Raw genomic sequence first — 23220 nt, 5'->3', positions numbered from 1 at the left:
GACTTCCCGGAGTCTCCGACCACTCCAAGTACCGGAGTATCCGGACTTCACCGGAGTCTCCGTCCACTCCAGCTACCGGAGTATCTGAACTTCACCGTAGTCTCCGAGAACAGCACAACTGACCTCCGAAAAATGGCGATAACTTTTGATCCTGGAGTCCGATTTCAACGATTTTGGACTCTATGAAAAGCTTAATCAGAGGGCTACACATCCCAACTGAATTCATGACCTAAAACACATATGATAAAATTAGGAACACTCCGAAACCCAATTCAGACACTTTCACACTTTCCACACCGGGATTTCTAAAAAGAACTCTCACATGGGTTTGGTTAGAAACTCTTAAGCACTGAGACACGACAATTAGCTCGCGTTGCATCCCTCTTAATAGTGCGGCATACCTATACTCAAATTCAAAGATAAAACTCGTTTGAACCACTTTGAGCATTTGAAAACTTTCAAGTACCACTTCTTTCTTTCAAACCTTGAGGGTTGCCAACTTTCATATATTCTTCACTTCATCTCTTCTTGATTCTTCATATGATTGATGTGAATGATCCATAGCTTCCCATGACCTCGCACAGTCCATCGGCGTAAAGCCTTCACTCGCTCTTCACTACCACCTTGGTTCTTCGACGCCGGTCCATCGCCTTGCCCTTCACCACGGATGGTCCATCGCAGCGAGTCTTGCTTGCCCTTCACCGTCTTACCATAGAAAATCACTTTGTATTCGACATCTTCAAGGAATTTATTTTATCAAATATGGAGTCCACTCTTGTTTTTCACTCTTGGTATATATGATTTCAATTCAACTTATGCCTTCTTATGGATCCTAACCCCAACTCACTCTCAAACACAAAGCACATGGGTTAGTCCATAAAACCTAAATGACAATATTTATACCTTAAGTTACTTGATCTCCACAAGTAACTTATTAGCCTTCATACATATTGTCAATCTTCATATAGTACCTAACCTCACTCATTCTTAAACACATAGTACACGGGTTAGTCCATAAAACTCTATTAACAAGTCATACCTTCAGTTACTTGATCTCCACAAGTAACTTAGCTTTCAAGCTTATTGCTAATCTTATTGAGCTTCTTCTTCTTCTTATGAGTATCACTAAAATCTTAATGACTTTTGATACAATTATTTGAACTCATGGCATTTCTCAAAGAATCTATGCTTCATCATTTATGTATCTCCTATTGAATAACCTAATAGCAATTCTCAATATGATTATTAGTCTATAGGCATTGTCATCACTTACCCGAGCATCACCTAGAGCTCATTCATCTCGATGCATTTTTAATTTCCCCATTTACCTAGAGCTCATACATATCTCTCATCCATGCATCACTTATGGAATAACCTACTAACAAACTCAACACTATTGTTAGTCCATAGGTATTGTCATTAATTACCAAAACCACACATAAGGGCTAGATGCACTTTCAGCTGGCCATCGCCCACCCACTCCTACCTCGGCTCCCGACCGTCTCAACATCGCACCGCCGCTCACCCCAGCCCATCGTAACCGCACCCTGGCTTCTGGTCATCTCAGTGCCACATCGTCGCCCGCCTCAGGCCACCGCTTGCCTATGCCTAGCTCTCGCAGTCCCTGGTCCCACCGCCTTGGCACTCACGGGTACCAATCAGGTTTTAGGTCCCCGTCGAGTTCAGAGCCACATCGTCGCCCGCCTCAGGCCACCGCTTGCCTATGCCTAGCTCTCGCAGTCCCTGGTCCCATCGCCTTGGCACTCACGGGTACCAATCAGGTTTTAGGTCCCCGTCGAGTTCAGAGCCGAGGGTAATTTTTCACCCATTAGGTGGTTTGGATTAGATTTGGGTTTATCAAGTGCATTCATGTTGCACTCGACCTTGATTCGTCATGTTGATAGGTCTACTCACCAATAACTAGAAAATTCAATTTAACTTTCAAAAAGAAATTTAGAATTAATTTCCACGCAAGAATTATACTAGTGATCTGTAAAGTTCCGTTTTTGGATAATAAAATTCTACTTTGATACTTGCTGCCGGGCAAAGTTTTGAGAGAATAGCGCCAAACTAGAGGTCAAGAAAGATACAACAATCACCGTCCATGCAAGCTGCATGTTAATCAATCTGGGCCCTCCATCTACGGACAGACCAGCAGAAGAAGTCGTACAGTGTTCTTCTTCCCCGAAAGAAAAAAAAAGACAAACAGAAAAAGAAAACGGAGAAAAATGATCGCTGCCCCCGACGACGGCGCCATCCCGGCCGGAGCGCCGCCGCCGCCGGCTCCAGAGGAGGCGAAAACTCCGGCGTACAGGTCGGTGGTACTCGGCGGCACCTTCGACCGCCTCCACGACGGCCACCGCCGCCTTCTCAAGGTGCTTCGAAATAAAGAAAAGAACAATTTTGTTGCCTTGCTTACCATTGCGAAGAACTGCGCTTAAATCTTGTTTCTTCGGGCCTGGGATTCGTGGGTGGTAGGCCTCGGCGGATTTGGCGAGCGATCGGATCGTGGTCGGCGTCTGCACGGGGCCCATGCTCGTCAAGAAGGAGGCAAAAATCTCGCCTGTCCCCGACCCCCCCGCCCCCAAAAAAAAGCTTTACATTTTTTCATCAATTCTTGGGGATTCTGATGATTCATGGTTGTTTTCTTTATGCTGTGTGTGTAGTATGCCGAGCTGATTGAGGCCGTCGAGAAGCGCATCAAGGCCGTGGAGAATTACATCAAGGTTGTGCTTATCCTGTCTCCTTGTTTTGTCTGATTTCTGCTGGTAAATAATTAGATGGATTGGGGGATGACTAGCAGGAGAAATTGGTTTGGTTTATTTCTGTTTGGTATGGAGTTTTGTGAAATTTCAGAACCAACTTGTTATGAATGTGACCGTGCGATTGTGTATGAATGTATGGCTGCAAAGAATCTTCTTGTATTCAAGTCTGAATATCTGTTCCTAGTTGTCTGTTTTTCTTTTTTTAATCTTCGGCATGATTAACTTTGCAAGGAGTTTCTGGAAAGGAAATTAGCCTCAGCTCAAATTCTGGAGACACATGCTTCTGAATGTGTAGGGGTTATCAGTTCCATATCTCCAATTCTGCATGTTCCTACAATAATATGGCTCTGCGTGGAGCACTAGGGGGAACTACAAAAAGTAAAGATGCCTGTGCATCTGTGTTTTGTCTAATGTTTGATATTTGACAAAAGCTCATGATTGCTTTGTCATTATATGCAGTCTATTAAACCAGAACTGATAGTACAAGTGGAGCCTATTGATGATCCTTATGGTCCATCCATTACTGATGATAAGTTGGATGCCATTATTGTCAGGTATCAACAATTGCATCTTCTCTTTTCAGGCATTTATCTACCCATAACTATTCCATTTTCTCTTTCATGCATGTGACCTTACCAAAAGGTAAAAAAATCATCACTTCAACTTCCCTATAATAAAAGTATCTGAATTCTTAAGTATCTCAATATATTGAACTTAAAATTATGTGGTCTCCTAATCATGTAAAGAGACAAAGAGTTCATGTTTACTTTTAAGTTTCTCTTTCTGGTGTGGTTCATTTGATGTAGCAATGCTGCTTATGTTCAGCAAGGAGACATTAAATGGTGGACTTGCTGTAAATGGAAAAAGAGAAGAGAAAGGGCTGCCACTGTTGAAGGTTGTTCACGCTCACTTCTATATTTCGTTTAATTGATATTAGTCTGCTACTGGATGGACTATATAACTGATCCAAATGTGAATGAGCTTAATTTCAGGTTGAGGTTGTTGATCTCCTTTCTGGAGGTGTGGAGGGGGAGAAATTGAGTTCGTCTGCTTTAAGGAAGCTTGAGGCCGAGCAAGCCAAACAACGCAAAATAAAAATTGCTAACCATGAAGCTTCTTATGGAGGAAAAAGAATACTTGAATCTGGTTAGCTGAATGCACAAATCCTGGGTGATCTACCCCAAGCTCGTTCAACAAAAAGTGATCAGAGCGGGCAGTTTGGTTATCTCTCTGGAGGAATAATCTTCTAACATCGGCCCATGGCCCTGTAACAGTGTTATTCTAACCTTATTAACTCAATTTGGGCAACATGGATTCTTCTCCACTAATCAAATTTACAGATTTTGTATTGGCATTGCCATCTGAATGTAAAAAGGAAGTCCCCTTGGGGTTGTCTAGAATAGTGGCAAAACTACAAATGAATATGGTGCACCTTTTGTCATGTACTCATGTGATGTGTACTTCATAAGAACTCATGCAATATAACTAATCATTATGCTCTTGGGCCTCTTGGCACATATTGGGTATGCACATTAATTGACCAGAGACTCTGGGTTCTCCATGGATATAGAACAAGAAAACTAAAGATAGTGTATAATTGCACATAAATTTTGATAGCTGATTTTAGATTATGAAATGTTAAATCATGTCCTACAACCCTGTTGTTTCAATTAATTGGTGAATTCAGCCTAGTATATAAAATCTAGACAGAAGTGACCCCTTCTACAGGGTAATTAACATCAGTGGAGTTAGCATTATGTTCTTAGCAATAATTGAATTTTCGTACAACTGAAAATCTCGCTAATCCAAATGATGTTAGTGTTTAGTTTAGTAAGAATTTGTACAATGAAACAAAATTCAGATGAACCCAAGAAAAGAAAAGGATAAACTATATTTGTTTATGTAGCATAAATCCAATGAACTAGGTGTATTATTTGGTTGGGATCTGTAAAACAAATGCAGGATACCAAGTGGCAAATTTCCCTTAGAGCACTGTCCTGAATTGTCATCCATAGGTTCACAGGCCCGAGCTCCCATGTCCCTCTATCAATGGAGATTGGAGAAACTCATGGAGATAAACAACACACAAAACCATCAGAGCCCTGAAGGGCTAGTACCATCAAAGCCTTTTGCACAAGCACGCAAGACACCTCTCACACAGTACACACACAAGCTTGCTCACATGGCTGCTGCTAGTTCTCATTCTGTGGCCTGGAATTGTGCTGGGCTTGGGAGCTGTGGTAAGGCCAAGAGTTGGCCTCCTTTCACCTCACATGAGCACTGGTATGTGACCTCTATTTATTTCCTTGCAGATGTATCAAGAAATCTCACAAAGATCTGTGTAGGAGTTCTTCACATTTCCCATTTGTTAGTTCTTTCGTTATGTCGAATTATCATTACAGCATTATCTTGTCCTAGAAACTAACCTATCTATGATTTGATCCAAGTTTGCATTCAGAGATCAAGAAATGGCTTCTTCCTCCACATTCAGAGCTCCAAGTGGGTTAGTATTCTTGGGTCCTTCCAAGGTTGGTCTGAATCCTTTGAGAAATAGTACTGGTGTGAGATCAGGTGCAAAGTATATGGCGCCGAAGTGTGCAGTTTCTTCTTCCAGGCCAGTATCACAGCCTAGGTTCATACAGCACAAGAAGGAGGCCTTCTGGTTCTACAGGTTCCTTTCCGTAGTGTATGACCATGTCATAAACCCGGGGCATTGGACCGAGGACATGAGGGATGATGCACTGGAGCCTGCTGAACTCTATGGCCATGGGCTCAAGGTCGTCGATGTCAGTGGTGGAACCGGTTTTGCCACATTGGGGATTGTCAAGCATATGGACAGTCAGAATGTCACCCTGCTGGACCAGTCACCGCACCAGCTTGAGAAGGCTTGTCAGAAGGAGGCACTGAAGGGGGTGAACATTCTTGAAGGTGATGCTGAGGACCTCCCCTTCCCAACCGACACATTTGATCGTTACGTCTCTGCTGGGAGGTGATGCTCTGATCACTTGTTTGGATATCCTTACTTCTTTATGTATGCATATTACAGTTTTGCCCATTGTATTTCCCATTAATAACCTTCTGTTTGTGAGAGGAAACTTGGTTTGCCTTGTCTAGTGAAATTCTTAGCAATACGGATGCACTGTTCAGGTTGGCTATGAGTAGACTGTGAGATTTCTCAGTAAACAAAACAATTTGCAGTGAATTTTCCATAAGAGCTGTGATTCTCCATGATTGATATGCTTATCCACTGGTGAAGTTCAGACCTGCTGTTGAAATTGTCACACATTTGCGTTGGTATTTATATTTGTCCTTGTGAAGTACATATAACTTTGTTCGTTCCTATCCCAAAATATCTATAGTTTGAAAGCAATGCACATATAATGACCTGAGTTCTACTTTCTTTTCCTAATTTGAGAGTCATATATACCCGTCAATTGTTTATTACTACTGATATGGTGTTATTCTCCAGCATCGAGTATTGGCCCGACCCGCAGCGAGGAATCAAGGAAACTTACTGTGTCCTGAAACCCGGTGGAGTAGCCTGTTTGATTGGCCCGGTTTACCCAACCTTTTGGTTGTCCCGCTTCTTCACAGACATGTGGATGCTTTTTCCCAAGGAAGAAGAGTACATAGAATGGTTCTAGAGAGCCGGGTTCGATGATATCAAGCTCAAGAGGATCAGGCCCAAGTGGTACTGCAGCGTTCGACGGCATGGCCTGATCATGGGGTGCTCTGTGACAGGCGTCAAGAGAGCGTCTGGTGATTCCCCTTGCAGGTACGTTTTGCTCATTTACAGTTCAGAGCTCAGACTGTGGCTTTCCATCTCAGAGCACAAATGGTTCAGGTGCTTCAGTTACCTGTGTTTTCCACCTTGTGTGTTGTTCCTGCAGCTCGGTTCGAAGGCTGAGGATGTGGAGAAGCCGTTGAACCCTTTCGACGAAGCGTCGCTTCGTCGTAGGGACGATTTGTGCTTCCTACTATGTGCTGGTGCCTATCTACATGTGGATCAAAGATCAGATTGTGCCCAAAGGGTTGCCGCTTTAAACGAGGAAGTCCAAGATGCATGTCAACAAGATGGTAGCGAGAGCTATGCCTGAGTTGTCAGTGAAATGGTAGTGAAGATCCAAATTTGGGGCACCTAGACTATGTAGCATTTTTGTTATCGACTTAGGCTCCAGTTCGAACATTGTAAATTTTGCAAGAATTTCTTGCATACAGTTCAATTCCTGCTGCGAATGGGGATAAGTTACCACGTTTCAAACGGGAACTGAACTTCAGATCACTGGGAATGAACACAAGATTCTGACCCAACTCAACTGGAACACAACCGATTAAGATGAAAAGATCATATAACTATCTGACAAGACCACGAGCACATCAGAGCTCACGGCAACTGGCATCCATAAATCACATGATCCACATATCAGAATCAGATTGCACCTTACACAGACGAAAGTGTGGCAAGAGAACATGATAAATTCACATGCCACTACAGCTAGGATCCATCGCATTTCAGCGTATTTCAGCGTCATCGACAGTTTACAAGATTTGAGCGCCATCGACGGTTTACAAGATTTGAGCAAAGGGAAAGGTTCTGCGCGCATCATCTACAAGTTCCTACTAACCGGACAACAACCACCGGAATTCAGTCAGATTACAGCTAGTAGTTGTCATGCTGCAATTCCCAGTGCAAATTGCAACACCGCCAACCAAACACCCACCAACTCACAATTGCCGTCTGATAATTCATTCAGTTACTAGCCACCACATGCACACAATCCTTGAGCAGGTTGTCGCCTTGTGACCTGTCAGTCCACATTTGCTGCAAGTTGTTACAGTAGCTTCCTTGAGTTTAGCGAACAAGCACACCCCCTACATTAGATGCAGAACCCCCTCGCTTCGCACATATGCCTCTATTGTGGCCCTTCTGCCTGCATATGCTGCAGAATCTTGCGTTTATGCTCAGGTGCCTCTGTTTCCAAGCTCCGTTTCCGGGTTGCCGAGGTAGCATCATCTGTGGTTACAGCAGACATGTCTTGAACATCAGAACCTTGCCCGGCAGAACGGCTGGACTGCTCGGACAACCCAAAACCGTCCATATCTTTATGGGGTTCCAAAAGTTCCTGCTTTAGTTGATCCAGACGTGGCATCGCTATTTCAAAAGCCTCAGCACTCAAGGAATCAAGTTTTAAAGCTCCAAGGCAGCAAGGAACAGCTCAGAACATCTAGACATTTGTGATGTTTCTGCTGCCCTATCCATGTCATATTCGATCAGATGAGCTGGCAAAATATCCCTCGCATTCATCGTCCAACGCTTCATGATATTTGCAGCTGGTATCTTCTGCAGTCCCAAGTGTATCATCACCTGCATCGACATAAATGTCACTTTGGTTACATCTGAATCCTGGCACCATGGCATTCAAGAAAGAATTTCATATCGCAATCTGAAACAACAATCTTACCTTCACAGCATGGCAGCAAGGCATCCCCAGGTGCTCTCCCAATCCGCACTCACAAACAACTGCACCATCTTCAGCCCTAACGGTAACCTCAAACTCCACTTGTGACCATGTCTCCCGGCCGTCACTCCTAATGTGCCGTGCCAAATATGCCTTCCCTTTCTCCTTCTCATCCACCACATAAGAACCAGCATGGAAAATTATTTCATCAAACTTTTCAAACATAACCTTTGTATAGATCTTTGCAGCATGCTCCTCGATTGGAACTCCTTTGCTCATGACCATGGGTGTCTGCACGACAGAGAAAAACAAATCAGAATGGGACTCACCAAGGAAGAAGAAAAAAAACTGGCAACCAGCATGTACATGCTGCAGAACATATTGTTGAGAAATTCTTGAATTTTAATGTTACTTTGGGCTCATTTTTCCTTTGGACCGGCCGGCCCACTTGCTTCATTGTGGGCCGAGCCCATGTACTGATGTATACTAGAGGCATCGGTCTGCTAGGGTTGAGGATTGAGCTGGAAAACTTGCGTGCGGATGAAGGAGAGGCAGAGCTGACGGTTGGTGGTTCGGTGGCGGCACAACTACCTCTGATTCCTTTGGGATGGAGGGCGCCATCTTCGTAGCTATTTGAGGTCGGCTTCCTCTCCCTTGTCGATGTAGAGAAAATATACATCCCCATCTGTTTCAAACTCCTCTCTCTCTCTCTCTCTCTCTCTGATTTGGTTCGTCGCATTGATTTGAGCCGAGTGGCGATCGGCTTTGGCCTTCTGTGCATCAGTGCCTAGTGAACTGAGTAGAGGAGCTTCTGATTTGGGGGCTAATTAGAGCTGTGTTCGTCAAGACTCGCCCGTACCCGTACTTGCAGTGGCAGTACGGTTGAGGCATTGTATCTTTGTCTTCCTTCTCGCCGGCGATAAATGGCGGGCGATTGGATTTCTGGGACAGCGGCTAGTGAGACGTGTCTTGCCTTGTTTACTTTTGCTTTTAAGCAACTCTCACTATGAGTATGTCATTTTACTCTTTTTCTTCTCTCTGTGGTTCTGGACAGTATGGAGTAACATGCTCGATGATGATGTATTGGTCTGAAACTGGGCTAGATTGTTGAGTACAATACACATAATTTGAAGTATTTCTTTAGTTATCTTGCTAGGTAGTGGCTGATGCGTGTGACATGAAAGTCTTTGATCTGATTCTTCATTTCGAGCTTTGAGAATTTGTTGCATTCGCTAAGCACTGCCTGGTAGGCTAAATTCCTGGATTAGGGCTGTAGAGTTGTGGTCTCTGCAGATTATGATAGCTTATGCTCAATTTGTTTGTAGGTTTGTAGCTCAATTTACACAGACCTTGTTTCTTTCTATCAGTCTGTTTGTTCTGTAGCCTTTTCCAGGAATACATGTTGAATTTCAGAGAATAAGTGTCACGTTCTATGTCTAGGTGTGATCTCAAGATCTTTGCTCAGTTTTTTATGTGTTCAGTGATAAGTTAGGGAGCAGAACTTAATATTCTGAGGCCAACTATAACAAAACATCTGAGATCAATCTCAATTTTACATTTTCTTGCTATCAAGTACTACTGTTATCCATATATGGTGGTTGTTGTTTTTGTTTCGGCACTGATATCACAGTATTTCAATATATCAATGTGCTATTCGGTATTATCTGTTATATACATGATGAATGGCCTTGCTGCTGATGTATTTATGGTTCATTCTTGCAAGTTCATGTATATACTATATGTTCTGTTGAGCTCTTATTGTGTTTTTTATGAAATATGGATATATATACTCTTATTATCGCACATACTACATCAATATTACCTGCCTACTATTCTGCTCAAAGCTTCTCGACTCAAAGCTTTCCTTTGAGTCGAGATCAGATTGGAGCTTGTTGTAGTGTCGCACAAACATGTTGATAAGTTATTTAGTGGTACATAACCCTTAAACATGTGGTTCGCGGTCTCACTTCTTTGCATTCTAGTCTGTTTGCCACATAATTTTCCTTTGAAGTAGGGGCATTGCCCATTTATATCGAGAATCGTAAATCTGCGAAAGGAATGCATTGCCATGCAAGTTGTATTTATCTAGAAGATGCTGCCAAGCAGACTCAAACTCTCTCACAGTCAACATGCTATTATTGATCCTATGGAAGTCATAATTAAATCCACTCTTCTTCAAACAAATTGGCCCAAGGAATTCATTCTCCTTGCTCAGCACATGCAACTTACACCATCTGTGAGTCGTTTCTGGTAGCACCTCCTGGATTGCCACTTCCAACGCATGGCATTGGTCTGCATTTAGCACAACCTACACAGTTGGTATCAGCTGAAAAATTGTGATAGGAACAAACTCGGAACTGAAAACGCAATCAAGTTTAATACAAGAAAATGTACCTGTCAGAATAGTACTTGGAGCTTTACCTCCCCCCCCCCCCCCCAATTAATGTAACAAACTCACGGAACACCCATTTGAAACTTTCCACCATCTCATACCGCATCAGCACTCCTCCAAGTATGACACTTTGATAGTGATTACTAACACCAACAAACAAACCAAAAGGCATGTCAAACAGATTAGAGCAGCTCTAGTGTATGGGAAAAACGAACCGTGGCTCGGGGAAAGCGAACCAAACACATTGGAGCAGTCGAACTGTGGGTGTCAGAAAGCAAAATCGGACTCCAAATATGGTTCGACTCTTGCCGAATAAAAAAATATTTCCTGCACATGGCCTGTAGGACCGGGCGGACGGAAGAAATGGGCGGAGTCTTCAGCGTAGCTACACAAAGGAGGAAAGAGAGAGAAGGAAATATTTTTTACTTGCCTGTAGGACCCGCTCACACGGGAGGAAACGAACCGTGTAGAAGCGAACCGAACGTTACCCCTTCGATTCGACGATACACTGGAGCTACTCTTAGTCCTATATGTCATATCAAATGTTATCGCATCACCAACATGTGCATATTGCATCCTGCTATGGCCATTAGTCCATAACAATGTCTTAAACTGGCTCTCGCTATCATCCAACTCAACATGATACATGAAACTTGGATCATCCCTCCTCAACGAGCCAAAGCCATCAAACAACTCAAGAGTCTTGCGTACAACATCATCAAAATGTTCCTCTGGTATCCTCTTGCCCAAAGACTTCAAAGCCCCCTTATTGAACAGGGCACTGTCCATGGCCCCGAAGAAGCTAGCAATGATGCAGGGCATCTTACTGAGATTGACGTTGTTGTCCCTAAGATGACGTACCAGATTCTTAGCGTAGGGCTCGAGATGCTTGTGAGAAGGCCAACTTGACTTTTCACTACAAGTCCCAGAGAGAGGATGGTTGCGACCACCTCGAAAGTCCCGGATGCACGGTACGGCTAGCCGGGCCGTGCCTGGGTTGACACCTCGGCACGATGGACCGGCACAGCACGGCCTGGTTTAGACAGGCCGACACGAACACAACCCACCCCGTCCCGCACGGTCGCCCACCTCTGCGCCGCCTCACCGCCCCGCCCGGCCCGGCCGCTCGCCGGCCCTGCCCCGCCGCCCGGTCATGCCGCCCTTGCCCCACCGCTCAACGGCCCAGCACGGTCTGTCGTGCCGCAACCATGCCTGGACAGGCCCGACACAGTACTGTGCTTCACGAGCCATGCCGTAGGTCGAGGACACGGCACGGCTTGTTACAGTATCCTGGCCTATCGGGCCGTGCCGAGCTGGACCTGTGCCGGGCCGGTACAACTGTCCCATTTAGCCATCTCTGCAACCATTGTCATCAGACCTGTGTAACCGGATCATAGCCTTGCAATCAATTCGCACAGATTACAGAGTTAGCCTTCTCCGGTTTGCCCTAAAATACAGCCATACAAAATTATGCCACTTTGCATTTTTTTTTTCCGAATTGAAGACCGATGGACACATACGAAGAACATCTACTCACCTCGCAGCAGCAGACTATCTCTTGCATTATAATATTTTTAGCGGCATTATTAGTTCTGTTACCCCATCGCATTCCAAACCCCAGCTCCCAGGAATGCAGGTTGTAAAAGGTGTATGCTTCAGCACGGGAGTCAAAAGATGTGCCTACTGCTGGATAAATAACAATGTTGGACTTCTTCTCTGCATAGTTTTTCATAAATAACAATGTTGGACTTCTTCTCTGCATAGTTTTTCAACGACTGCTCATAAGCACTAACACGGCCTGGCTTTGGCTCTCTTTCATCTGGGATAGAACCCCAGCGAGACCTATCAAATAAATACAGAGATTGTAAGCAAAGATCCGTGGCTGTTAACACTTGAATATACGTGGAGCAAAAACCCTAACAATAAACCCTAAACCAATAGCAACACAAGAACATAGCGAATACCTAACAAATTACTTCCTCCGTTCAAAAATGTAAGGCATATTTTGTTTTGAAAAGGTCAAACTTCGTAAATTTTGACCAACAATTAGCCAAATTATATACATGTTAAGGTAAAAAAAGTTATATAAATGTTTAGTATACAAAATTTGCTTCAATATATTTTTATTTTAAAGTATTTTTAATATGATGTTGATTTTATAGCAATTGACAACATATTATAAGAGAAATTAATAATCAAAGTTTACTTTTGATGATTTTTAAAAATAAAATTCGTCTTACATTCTTGAACGGAGTAAGTAATAATTAACTGTCTTATGCCCCCAAATTTTTCCGAATCTTCCCTCTCTACCTAATTGCATGCTGCCGATACTAAATTCCGAGCAAAATTTGTTCCTCCCAATCCTACCCAAACATAGGGCAGCAGAAACAAAAGTTAAAGACAACAAAAGATGGGTGAAGACATATGCCCTTAGGCTTCACTCCGAACGCGCGACCTCCAAGAGTAAGATGCACGACTCATTCCCACCACTCACATCGACGGGCGTGAACTAGCCAAAAACCAACTTTTCCTCACCTGTAAAACTTATAGAGCAGTTGAGTGCGAAGGTACTCGCAAGACTTAATCCATAATGGACACTTATAAATAGCCTGACTCTAAGAATTATGCATTAGGATGTTAGCAAGAATACGGCTACATGGTTAAGTAAATCCATATGTGAAAGTAAATTGACATAAACATGTGTGAGCATCTATACTTACTAAAGTAACAAACATGCCCATAAACATCAATTGAACATAATATAAAAGAAACCATAGTAAGAACATCTATAACGAACCATCTCAACATCTCAACCATACCAAACCACATTCGTAGCTCTATGACTGCTGCAAATAGACAAAAGCATGCTCATGACCGAGAGTGCGGTATTTCGAAATATTTTTACACCCTACAGAGGTACTCCTTTACCTACACGACTTGAGGACCATATGGATTGCATAACCACACATGTCCATACATGGGGGTACTCATGTCAACCTTTTCCAATAAGCCCCAACCATTTGATCATACGCTGATAGGTGCGGGAGTCATCCAGAACTACCCCCAGAGCAAACTAGAAACTCCAACCGGCCTCATACTCAACACCAACGACTCGCACACCAAAAAACCACAGCTACAAAGGTAATCGGCTTATTGTTCTCATATACGACATGTAATAAGTACATAAAGTGCAAAAGCCAACCGCAACAGCGATCGGTGCTTAAACGATGCAAACATTCTATGATGTCTGTGTCTCTCTTCCAACCTAGTTAGTGGAACTCCATATCCGGGCAGGACAAACACCCCTAACACCGCCCACATCTCGCCTCATCCACCCCACTCATCCAGCCGACACCATCAACCCATCATTATGATCATTGTACAAGTAATTAAAGCATATGCTCACGAACGATAAAACATTTCACCGCTCGGCTTCTACTGTGGAACTAACCACTTGCTAAGCATCACGAATAATATTTTAAGTTAGACAACATCATATTAAACCTAGGCTACAAGGATATGGATCAACAATTATTCGAGATAGGAGAATTAGTGCATCAACATAGGTTCTACCCATCATAAACCCGATATCGACTCAAACTCATGCATAACATACATAAAGCATAATTCATTACATCATATCATACGAGATCCAAAGTATTGGAAGAAATATGCTTAGATGATTGCCTTGCTGCTCATGTGTTTGTCGTATGCTACCCGTGCAACACTCGCAAAACTCCAGCAGACTGGCGTCACTTTCAACCACGGTCATGGCACGCTCCGGTTCTTCATTCACTAAAGAAGAACCGGTGCAATGATGAGCATGAATGAAATGCACAATGTATGCTACACTATGCACAACAATAAGCTAAAGGTGTAAGACATACGGAGGAATAACAAAACTTGAGATCTAAACAACACCGAAAAAGTAACAAGAGGTTGGAGACTCCGGGTTGAACTCGGGGTATCCGGGTTCCGGAACCTCCAGGTGAGAGCTCTCGGTTAGCCATTTTTGAAATAATCCAGAACCTTCGGGTGAGTCCAGATACTCCGAATTAGGCCGAACACTCCAGGCGAGACTCTGAGTGGGGCTCATGGCTATTTACCTAGACCCTCTGGGTCGAGTTCGGATACTCCGGATTGGGCAGGACACTCTGGGTTAATCCGGACTATCCGGGTTCTGGCTGAGTTGGGTTCTAAAGTGTTTTCCCCAGCCGATTCAACTCGCGTGCTAAATCTATTCTAACCAAAATATGAATATACACTATACAAAGGGTTCTAGACTCGAATTGCACCTAAATTGCTATAGTTCTCGAAGATAATTCAATGGGATTTCTCTAGGTTTACCCAAAGTATCTGGATCAATCCAGATTATCTAGGTTGTCCAGAGAGGCTGCTTCAAGGGAAAAATCTCGACCGATTTGATTTGTGAGCTTCTCCAAACTAAAGGAAAGCATGTTTGAGAGAGCTTATAGAGTTTAGAACTCACTCACCAACCTAGCAACACGATTCCTAACTCAAAACTCACTCAAATCCTCATTTTAGCTCCAAAGTTCAAGAACTCAAGAACTTTGCAACCAAAGCTTCAAACTCGGGATTCATCCAACCAAAACGTGCATCTATGCATATGAGCCTAGGAGACTCACCTAAGATGCTTTGCCGAGCTTGGGGACCGTCGGTTGAAGGAGGAAAAGCTCGATAAGAGGAAGAACGCAGGTGTTTCTTGTGATCGTGTGAGTATTACATGCATACCTCGATTTCTTATCTTGAGGTGGGATTTTGAGGGAGAAGGGGAGAAGGAGCTTGAGAGGGAGGCAGAGAGGGAGCTCCTTGCTTGGCCGGTTGAGGAGAGAGGGAGCACGGGAGTGGAGTGAGGGAGCTGAGGGAGTGGTTGGGCTGCTACCCATAGAGAGGGAGAGATGGGTGGTGGGCCCACATGTGGGGCCCATGTGTTAGAGAAAAGGGTCTATTTTAACTGCGAATTCTATTTTTTTCTCTCTTAAAATTCTTTCTCTCACCCTATTGACTTTAACGAATTGCAATAGCATTCTAAAATAAATTACATCAAAACTAATCATGACGCTAAAGATGCATAATTAGACTTAATTATGTGATTATGAATTTAGGACGTGACACATGTGGTCGCCGATGCTTTTGTTCCGCTGCCGTCATTTAGTTGCTATAGTTTAGCTAATAGAATTGATTAGATGAAGTCTTTTTGTAAGAGTTAAACTGTTGTAAGTTAAAGTATTGCTTTTGTTACTTCACCTGTGATGTCTTTATATGTGTTAAATTTTCTAGTACACATAAACTGCATTTGATTTTATCCGTTAAAACTAGGTGTGACACTAAATTACTTAGGCATGACCAAACAGACCTAACTAAGAAGCTTGCTTTTCAAAAATTTGGACATCAAAGCTAAGGACGGCTAAATTTGGCCAAAGCTACTAAACGGTAATCTTAGAGGCTATTTGGATTAAGGTAATCTTAGAGGCTATTTGGATTAAGTACACGCTCACCCCGCCAATTGATAGCGAATCAAAATATTATGTCTAATTATCTGACATCGAAAACATTTTTGACATAAAAAGCAATTCGAGTTCAACAGCCATTACAAAAGCGTACAACGACATGACTCAGCGTCTCATGATACCGGCACAATACTACAGAACAGAGTAGAGAATACTAGACCACCATGAAACATGAGTTCTCAACGCTGGAAAGTTGGAATCATCGCATCTCAGTAGGAAACCAGGCCTTTGTTACCATCAGGACTGCTGGATCTTGAGCTGCTGCTGCGCCTGCGGTTGTATTTCGAGCTCCCCCTCTTGGCTGGGGCTGCATCGGGAGACCGGGATCTCGAGGGCTCACGGCTCTTCGACCTGGACCTCGACCTTCCTCTATTGGCACTGGGGCTGCCAATACGGAGGTCGGGGCCACCTCCATCACGGCCTGATCGAGACCTGTTGCTTGCATCCCGGATTGGTTGTTCTGCGGGGCTGCGACTGCGTCTTGGGCTGGGGCGGCGATACCCTCCTCGGTCGCGGCGTCTCACCGGACTGCGTGACCTGCTCCTGCTTCGGTCTCTCCTTTGGTACCTAAATTCACCCATGATGGTTCAAAACTGACTCATTGCTAAAGTAACATGGCTTTGCACAAAGGAAAACGGTTTTATTTTTAATCATGGTAATGGCAAAGCTGCTTCATCTATAAGCAGTTTAGGGTTAGGTGGTGCTTGTCCATGTGCTCAACATAATATCTGAAGATAAAAATTGAGAGTCATACAAGGCAACTGTTCAGTATCCACAATACAACAAACTTGGGGATTTAATCAGACCAATTAAACCCTGGAAGTGATGAACTAACAGAACAAACTATTTTAGTTTTACGACCAGTCACAAACTTCCATGACAGTTTTGATCAGATGTCGAGGAAGAGGAACAATTGAACTTGAAGAAATGCCAGATTCATCTAGATTGGATAATATTTAATGCCATATTCTCTAGATGCTATTCTTTTTACCCATGAAGAGTAAGATCACAAGCTATTAATTTGTATAATTTAAGCATTACAACCAATTAGCACTGGCTGGCTGACTATTTGCAATAAGTAGACTGGTGTTCCTAGAAATCAACTTATATTATTATGACATGCAACTCTAAGGCATTAAACAAGCATAAATAAGGAGATATAACAATGGATGGGGACAAATAGGTCGTTACTCTCAAGTCTGATAAGATTAGTAAAGCCCTGAAAGAATCTCCCTTCAATGCATACGAAATACCAACCTGTATGGGCTACTGGCTCTTGGGGAGCCACGATATCTCCTTACTGGTGAGCGTCCACCATACGGACCATTTCTTCCATACCTGAACATGACAGGAAATCCGGTATAAATGTCAAATCTGACAAAGTTTGGTAAATAGTCTAATTTCAATACCTATTAAAATTATTCCATCTATCATTATTTCCTCCATCGTAGCGGGGTCGAACAGGGGGGCGCTCTGGAGATGGTGTCCTGTATCGACGTGCATATGCATACAGTTGTGTAAAACCACGTCCTTTCCTGATGCGTTGAGGCTGTCCATTGTCTGCAGAGCCCACCGCTGAATCTTTACCATTGGTGGCCACAGGTTCATTGCTTGGTGGGTTCCTTCCTGTACCAGTTCTAGACATGCCAGCCTCTGCAGTATCAGCACCACTGTTGCCACCTGCCTTTCCTGGCTTTGTTAAATTTACATCAGCTTGGGTGGGGTCGGTCAAGGAGCTTGCACCTGGATCACTCCTGCAATTAGAAACAAGCACACATGTATTAGCCACTCAAACTATAACTAGTCATCTCAAAGTTCAACAGGATAAATGTTGCTCTCTAGCATGGTGGTAATAGGATTCTAACAGAAAATAGTGCATTTGATGAACCAAAACCAAAATCGGTATACCTATCTTCTAAATTTTGAATTCCAGATCTGTCATCAGCCCCATTTTCATCTTTGCTTGAGGGTTTACTTCCATCATGTGATCGGTTGTCAGTACCAATCGTTTGTTTGCCTTTCTCTACATCAAAAGTTCTACCTTGCTCCGAATTTGTCGTTTTGGTATTCTCTTTATCTGCTACAAACAAAGACGGTTACTACTCAAAATTATAGACAAAAAAGTGAGGCAAGTCATCTCAGTATATTAAAAACTTAAAATGCTATCACAAAACGCAACATATGAAATATCAAGCTGATCGAAAATTATAGTATATGTCATAGTATGTTAGAAATAGTTCCTTTCAGTTCAGAGAGGACAGTAACTGATTATTAGAAACAGTTGTTTTCTGTTAGAAAAGATAATTTGTTATCGATGTGAAAGTGCTCTAGTTCTTACTCTACGTCTGATATTCGAAAGCAAAATATAAAGTTCCTTTAATGAAATATGTAATCACCACCAATAAATAATGAAGAAATGAAGATCCATAATAAACATGAATAAGTATGGCAACAGTCAAAAGTTTTCTTTATTTTCTCCTATGGATGCTAAAAAACTGATTATTCAAAGTATGTTCAATGTAATCAACCAAATAGTTGTAGAAAATATTAGATATGGTAATGTTTTTTTAGATGATTAGACATGTTAACCTGACAAGTAGAAATTGGCAAGCACAGGAGAACTCAATAGGTTTTAACAGAACAGGAATATACGTTCTTAGACTGATGTCCACTAGAGTATGTTGATACTAAATATAGAACATGCACAAAATACTAAATCTAGCGGGAACTAGATCTGCTACCTTTCCGCAAGGAACGCTTGGTACGACGGCCCGCACTTTCACTATCAGAACTGCTGTTATCTGTCTTCGAGCTTTCTGAATCATCACTTGAAGTTCCATAGCTCCTAAAAGTTAAAACACCAAAAAGAAGGAATTTCAGCTAAAAGTCATCTCATGCTAGCAAAGTAGCTAGATTATACAGGTTAACATTGTACCGTCTAGATCTCCTTTTGGATCCTCTACTCTTTCTCTTGCTCTTCGTATTTTTACCCTTCCTCTTTGTGGGCTTACGTTTATCCTTCTTAGACCCTTTTCTTCTCTTATGCCTACGATCACTGGATGAGCTAGTATTCATTGATGATGACGAGTATGATTCTGACTCAGAGCCACTATCTGAGGAATAGGATCGTGAGTCTGAAGTATCTGAGCTATATGATTCAGAAGAATAATGTTTTCTCTTTTTTATTCGTTTATCATCACTAGATGCTTTTTTGGTTTTGACCCTCCCTGCAGCACCGGAGTTATCATCTGCTCTTCTTAGCTTCTTTTCTGCAAAAACAGGTACCTAGGAGGATAAGCAGAGAGAACATACAAACTCTTTGCAGATCTACATTATATTAATCACTTCATACCTTTCTCTCCCTGTAGCTGATCGTGAGTTTTTGTGCTGGAGACTTCACCACAGTCTACTATTTTCACTTGACGAGAAGGCTCTCCACTATCAACAGAACCTACTGCTTCCAGCTTCTTGAGCAAAGCTATTCCACTGACCGCCTTCCCAAAGACCACGTGTTTGCTACACAAATTACAATTTGAGCTTATTTAATGTTGCTAGACCGTGGCGGAATTGGCCAAGGAATATAAGACAAAGACATACTAGGAAGTTAGGAACCAATGACATTAATTACTGTTGAGGCAAATATAATACACGATTCAGGTTGGGGGCATCACTTATTTTGAATCATTACTTGTCACAAATTGGTTTTTTGTTGTGGCATAGGGGACTCAAAATCGAATAGTATCAACTGACTGAAGAGAAGAAACAATACCCATCAAGATGAGGTAAGGGCTTGAATGTTATAAAAAATTGGGATCCGTTACTATCTGGTCCAGAATTTGCCATGGATAGGACACCAGTCTGATCATGCATTAGCCTGAAGTTTTCATCTGTAGAACACACAGCAGCATTCAATACAACTTCAGCAAAAGCTTAATAGCAGTCATTAATAGCTAACAAACAAATTCTACAACTGACAAAAAGTTCAGTGTAGCCATTTTACCTGGAAATTTTCCACCATATATGCTCTCTCCACCACGTCCTGGAAATAGCATGCAACATTGAGCTTATAAAGTACACTACAGCAAGAAGTCAGTTGAAAGAAGAAGCCTGGGCTAATGAAGCAATACCATCTCCTGTTGAAAAATCACCACCCTGTTTAGTGCAAACAAAACAGATGTTAAAATGCAATAGAGTAAAGATATCTGTCTATCAGAATTAGAATTCTGGGATCAGTCTGCATAAATAGAAGAAGCTCAATCACATCTATACTGCATAGAGCTCTGATTTCAAATGCCACAAAAGAGTTGAACATAACATCACTAGCTAAAAAGTATGCAGCAATCAGATCAGTTGCAATCTTTTGGTACCTGAGCAACAAACCCTTTAACGATGCGATGGATTTTTGTGCCCTTGAAATAAAGTGGTTTCTGTGTAGACGCGCCAAGGCCTCTTTCACCTACATGTTGGCCAGAAGTTAGGACTTCAACTATAAAAAGGTAATACAGCTTGCAACTCCATTCTAACAAATTGCTTAAACTACATGATTTTCTCTTTAACACCATTGACATCACAGACTATCCCTTGCTAAGGTTGAGAGCTTGCATATTGCAAACATATGTTGTAGCAACAACTCCTACATCACACACTCTATCTCACAACAAGGAATCAGAATTACCAGTACAAAGAGCTCGGAAGTTCTCTGCAGTCTTCGGGACTACATTAGCAAAGAGCTGCAAACCAAAGGCGAACGCTAATCAGGTGCATGTCACTAATGTCCTTGAGGGAAGAAACAACCATTATTCATCAAATACTAAAGAATGTAAGACCAAGCATGCTGCCGCAAGCTTTACAACCTCGAACGTGATCCTCTCAGCGCTTTGTCCGCCGATCGATATGTCCAAGAAAACATGGGGATTCTTGACCTTGGGCATAGCTGCCACCCCTTCTGAGTCACCTGCAGGTGTGAGACAAGAGCATCTTTAGCAACATTACAAACGCAAGGCATTGACTAACCAGTATACTTGAGCATCTCAAATCAAGCCGTCGTTCACCCGCGGGCTAATAAAACCAAGAAGAATTTGTAAATAAACTGGCTGCTATTTGTAGTGCTCCTACTAGTTTAGGGTAACAGGCTCCACTGTGCGCGATCTTGAACCGGAGAAGAACAGAACAGAACAGAACTGAACCGAACCAAATCGAATCGAACCACAGATGGATTAGGTGGGTACTCCGCAGGAATAGCAAACAAATCCACCCAGGGCTAACCGGAAGGACAGGAGACTGGAGAGAGAGAGAGAGAGAGAGAGAGAGAGAGAGAGAGAGAGAGAGAGAGAGAGATTTGGTTTTGGATTTGGTCTCGAACGACCCAAGCAAGGTGGGGAAAACTTACCGGCGAGTCCGGATGGATCTCCACCCGGCGCCGTTGCAGGAGGCGGCGGGAGGAGGAGGACGCCGGCAGCTTCGAGCGGAAAGCGAGGTGGAGGCGGGGGTGCGTCGTGTTTCGGCGGCGCGTGCAGGTGAAGAGGTGGCCAGGGTTCCGTGATGATGGCGGCGGTGTGCACTGCGCAGGTGACTCGAGTTGGCCGGGCCGGTCATGCGCCGCCGAGGCCCATACGGCTCCGGCCTGCAGGCCGAGATGTCTTCGCAAATCGGCCTGAATATGTCTTCTCTCCTACCCAGATTCTTGAATCCAACCCATAAGATGGCGTTTGGCAACCGGAAAAAGAGGGGTGGGATAGGAAAAATGAAATAAATGGAGAGTTATAATAGAAACTAAAAGAGCGATGAATGGCTAGGATTGAATTTATGTCCTCGTTTCTCTATCCCTATCTCAAACCAGCCTCATCCAAACGGCACCTAAGTTCTCTGGAATCGCAACTATGTTTTGGATTTTCCAATAATGCTGTTAGTAGTTGAGTATGGCCATCATGTGCGAGCTTGAGTCGAAATGATCTTGATGCTACCTCAATATATGTCTATATATATAAATTTATATAATCGATATGAGCATATTATTAATAAGGTTTTTCTTCATCCTCGTGCCAGTACATCATCCTGATCAACATAACTTCGCCTCTGATGGTCATATGAACCATCTAAGAAAGAAAAGATAGAGAGATTAAGGACCAATACATATGAATATCCTTAAAATGTTGCAGCTCGCTATGGCCTAATTGCGTTTGTTTGAAATGCAGGTTTTTACGTAGGAAACCCGTGTGAAGTCATTGTAGACGTGTTTCTTTACAATGAATTTTTTTTCATGTTCTCGTTTGGTGCCTCGTAGAATAAATATAGTTTTGAGGTAAAATTCCTTGTTGCAAACGGGGGCCTTGCTGGTCGCAGCCAGTTTTAGCTCCTTCTCCTAGCCTCATTGCTACATAGGTGACCACTCAATCGCTAATATGATTGGCTCAGCTCAGGTTATTACATGAGTTACCCAACTTACCATTGCTAAACATTGCATACATCACACTAGCCATCTATCGTCTAAATCTCTCACTTCTTCGTTCTGCTATCAAGACTTTGCAACTTGCGTAGGCCAGTAACATTGCCTCAAAATAAGTTATAGATGAATTTTAAATCTTATCATAAATAGTTATAGGTTTTATCTCTATAAAAATGTATATGATATTGATCTTATTACAGATAGTTTTAGAACTGTCTATAATACACTTATATGTAGATAGAGTTTCTAGATAACCGTCTGTGCATAGTAAGAGTCATAGATAATATTTGTTTAAACCCGTATGTGAGTATTAAGAGTCACATACGACTTTGGTTAAATCTGTCTGTGACTACTAAGCATCACAGACGAGTTTTTTATAAACTCGTCTATGCTAATTGTCACAAATAGATTTTTATAAACAACTGTCTGTATCTCCCTTTCCCCCTTAAAACAAATTTGTTTCCTGGCTACGTATTGTTCAGAACATTGACATAGATACACACTTGGGGCAATCGACTCCGTCTTTTAAAAAGATGAGATGATAGATATCATCTGAGCATGCTATGTTTCAGCACAATGTCAACCTAAGAATCATCTTCAATTAGCATCTCGCAGCTATCCAGATCTG

General features: G+C 42.6%; 2 protein-coding genes and 1 pseudogene across 3 annotated transcripts; 2 read left to right on the top strand and 1 right to left on the bottom strand.

Moving 5' to 3' along the window:
• Positions 1-2148: 2148 nt before the first annotated feature.
• Positions 2149-4266, top strand: LOC133891350 (phosphopantetheine adenylyltransferase 1-like). The gene is made up of 6 exons (XM_062332065.1): positions 2149-2375; positions 2479-2550; positions 2667-2726; positions 3225-3319; positions 3591-3660; positions 3758-4266. The coding sequence occupies exons 1-6, from the start codon at positions 2229-2231 to the stop codon at positions 3914-3916; spliced, it is 603 nt and encodes a 200-aa protein (XP_062188049.1). The 5' UTR covers positions 2149-2228; the 3' UTR covers positions 3917-4266.
• Positions 4267-4405: 139 nt separating this feature from the next.
• On the top strand, positions 4406-7043 carry LOC133891349 (2-methyl-6-phytyl-1,4-hydroquinone methyltransferase 1, chloroplastic-like; annotated as a pseudogene).
• Positions 7044-16147: 9104 nt separating this feature from the next.
• LOC133890678 (peptidyl-prolyl cis-trans isomerase CYP63-like) lies at positions 16148-21724 on the bottom strand. Of its 2 annotated transcripts, none has more exons than XM_062331169.1 (14): positions 21537-21724; positions 21001-21101; positions 20823-20877; positions 20515-20603; positions 20275-20299; positions 20148-20186; positions 19917-20034; positions 19500-19663; positions 19083-19416; positions 18889-18992; positions 18056-18227; positions 17557-17901; positions 17405-17485; positions 16148-16714 (listed from the first exon to the last, which is right to left on the bottom strand). In XM_062331169.1, exons 2-14 carry the CDS (start codon positions 21076-21078, stop codon positions 16357-16359), a joined length of 1962 nt encoding a protein of 653 aa, XP_062187153.1. In that variant the 5' UTR covers positions 21079-21101; positions 21537-21724; the 3' UTR covers positions 16148-16356. The 2 variants fall into 2 exon arrangements, with proteins under 2 accessions (XP_062187153.1, XP_062187154.1); XM_062331170.1 differs by having other exon boundaries at positions 18056-18224; positions 21537-21719.
• Positions 21725-23220: the final 1496 nt, after the last annotated feature.

The sequence above is a fragment of the Phragmites australis genome, chromosome 14, assembly GCF_958298935.1.
Source record: "Phragmites australis chromosome 14, lpPhrAust1.1, whole genome shotgun sequence".
Taxonomy (NCBI): domain Eukaryota; kingdom Viridiplantae; phylum Streptophyta; class Magnoliopsida; order Poales; family Poaceae; genus Phragmites; species Phragmites australis.
This window is presented reverse-complemented; position numbering and strand designations above follow the sequence as displayed.